The sequence below is a fragment of the Corvus brachyrhynchos genome, unplaced genomic scaffold, assembly GCF_000691975.1.
Source record: "Corvus brachyrhynchos isolate BGI_N302 unplaced genomic scaffold, ASM69197v1 scaffold18, whole genome shotgun sequence".
In the NCBI taxonomy this organism is placed as follows: domain Eukaryota; kingdom Metazoa; phylum Chordata; class Aves; order Passeriformes; family Corvidae; genus Corvus; species Corvus brachyrhynchos.
The window spans coordinates 361,831-363,357 of NW_008246064.1; the positions used below are offsets into that span (position 1 = coordinate 361,831).

General features: G+C 56.4%; 1 protein-coding gene across 1 annotated transcript in view; it reads left to right on the plus strand.

Annotated features, from left to right (window-relative positions):
* Positions 1–938, plus strand: part of PTH1R (parathyroid hormone 1 receptor) — a 76,483-nt gene extending 75,545 nt beyond the window's left edge. Inside the window, exon 13 of the mRNA XM_008643094.2 lies at positions 40–938. Coding sequence (XP_008641316.1) covers positions 40–402 — 363 coding nt within the window. The 3' untranslated portion in view covers positions 403–938. The remainder of the gene's footprint in view (positions 1–39) is intronic.
* The last annotated feature ends 589 nt before the right edge of the window (positions 939–1,527 follow it).

Genomic DNA, 1,527 nt, shown 5'->3' on the forward strand with positions numbered 1-1,527 from the left:
GCCTCTTCTGCCCCCCCTCCCCCCCTTTTGTTCCCTCAGGTCCAAGCAGAAATAAAGAAGTCATGGAGCAGGTGGACTTTAGCACTTGACTTTAAAAGGAAAGCCCGGAGTGGGAGCACAACCTACAGTTATGGACCAATGGTTTCCCACACCAGCATCACAAATGTAGCCACGAGAGGGGCGCTCGCCCTCCACCTCAACACGAGACTGATTCCAGGGACCCTCAACGGCCACCGGAATTTGCCGGGTTATGTGAAAAATGGCTCCATTTCGGAGAATTCCATGCCTTCCTCCGGCCCGGAGCAGTACAATAAAGACGAGGAATACCTGAATGGCTCCGGGCTTTACGACGGAGACAGACCCACGGTCCTTGTGGAAGAGGAGAGAGAGACAGTGATGTAAAGGCAGGAGGAGATAAAGAATTCAGCCGAAGGATGGAAAAGGTTCCTGGAGAGCATTTAGTGGGAAAAGACCATCAGGCCACGCAGCGGATTCCAAGGGTTTCCATGCAGTTTCTCTGTTCTGTGGAATGAGAGATTAAGTTATTTGGGGGGGAAAAAAAAAGTGAGCCGCCAACGTGGCCAGCGGGTGATCCCATCCCTGAATTCCGTGATCCACGTTTTCCTGGTGACAACAAAGCCAGAGCTCTCCAGGCCTGCTGGACACCAGAGATCCTGGGAGCTCGCCAGGGAGGGCTGCGAAGCCCCACATGGTCCTTGCATCCCTTGGAGCGCGTGGGCAGCCGATGAGGACGGGAGTGTCCCCCGGGAAAGCAAGAGTCGTGCAGGGAGGGTGCGGTGCCATCGTCCTGGGGGGGGACAAGCCACCCTGGGGGTCAGCGGCTTGGGTTTGGTTTGTTCTCTGCCTGTGGATCTGCCTGGTGACACACACGGGGTTGGGAAAGGCCCCGCGACCCGTTGGCGAAAGGTCGCGTTGGGTACAACCAATCCCGTGCCCTTCGTCCCTTGGGAATTCTCATTCCTTGGCAAAATGCTGCTCTGGGGTGGGGAGGGTTAACAGCTCATGGGTGCAGGCAGGGATTCTCCTCTCCTTTCCCTGAGTCCCAGGAGCAAGGCAGGAATTGGTGCAATTTTAGGGTGGGAAGCGCGGCTATCGGAATGTGCGACCTTCCTGTTCTTCCAGAGGGGGTGGTGGAGAGGGAACCACCAAGGGTATGGAGTTGGCAGATCCCGGGGGAGGGTTTGTGGCTGAAATCGGTTCCCAAGGTGGATAACTCGGCCCTCCCTTTCTGCGGGCGCTCCTGCAAAGCGCCTTCAGCCTTTTCTTAAAACTGGGAATTGTTCCTCACTCTGCCCTCTGAATGTCCTGTTCCACAGGGTCATGGAATCCTGGAATGGTTTGGGTGGGAAGGGACCTTAAAGGGCACCTCGTTCCACCCCCTGCCATGGGCAGGGACACCTCCCACTATCCCAGGGTGCTCCAAGCTCCATCCAAACTGGCCTTGGACACCTCCAGGGACGGAGTGTGCACAGTTTCTCTGGATAACTAATCCAACCCTAATGAGGA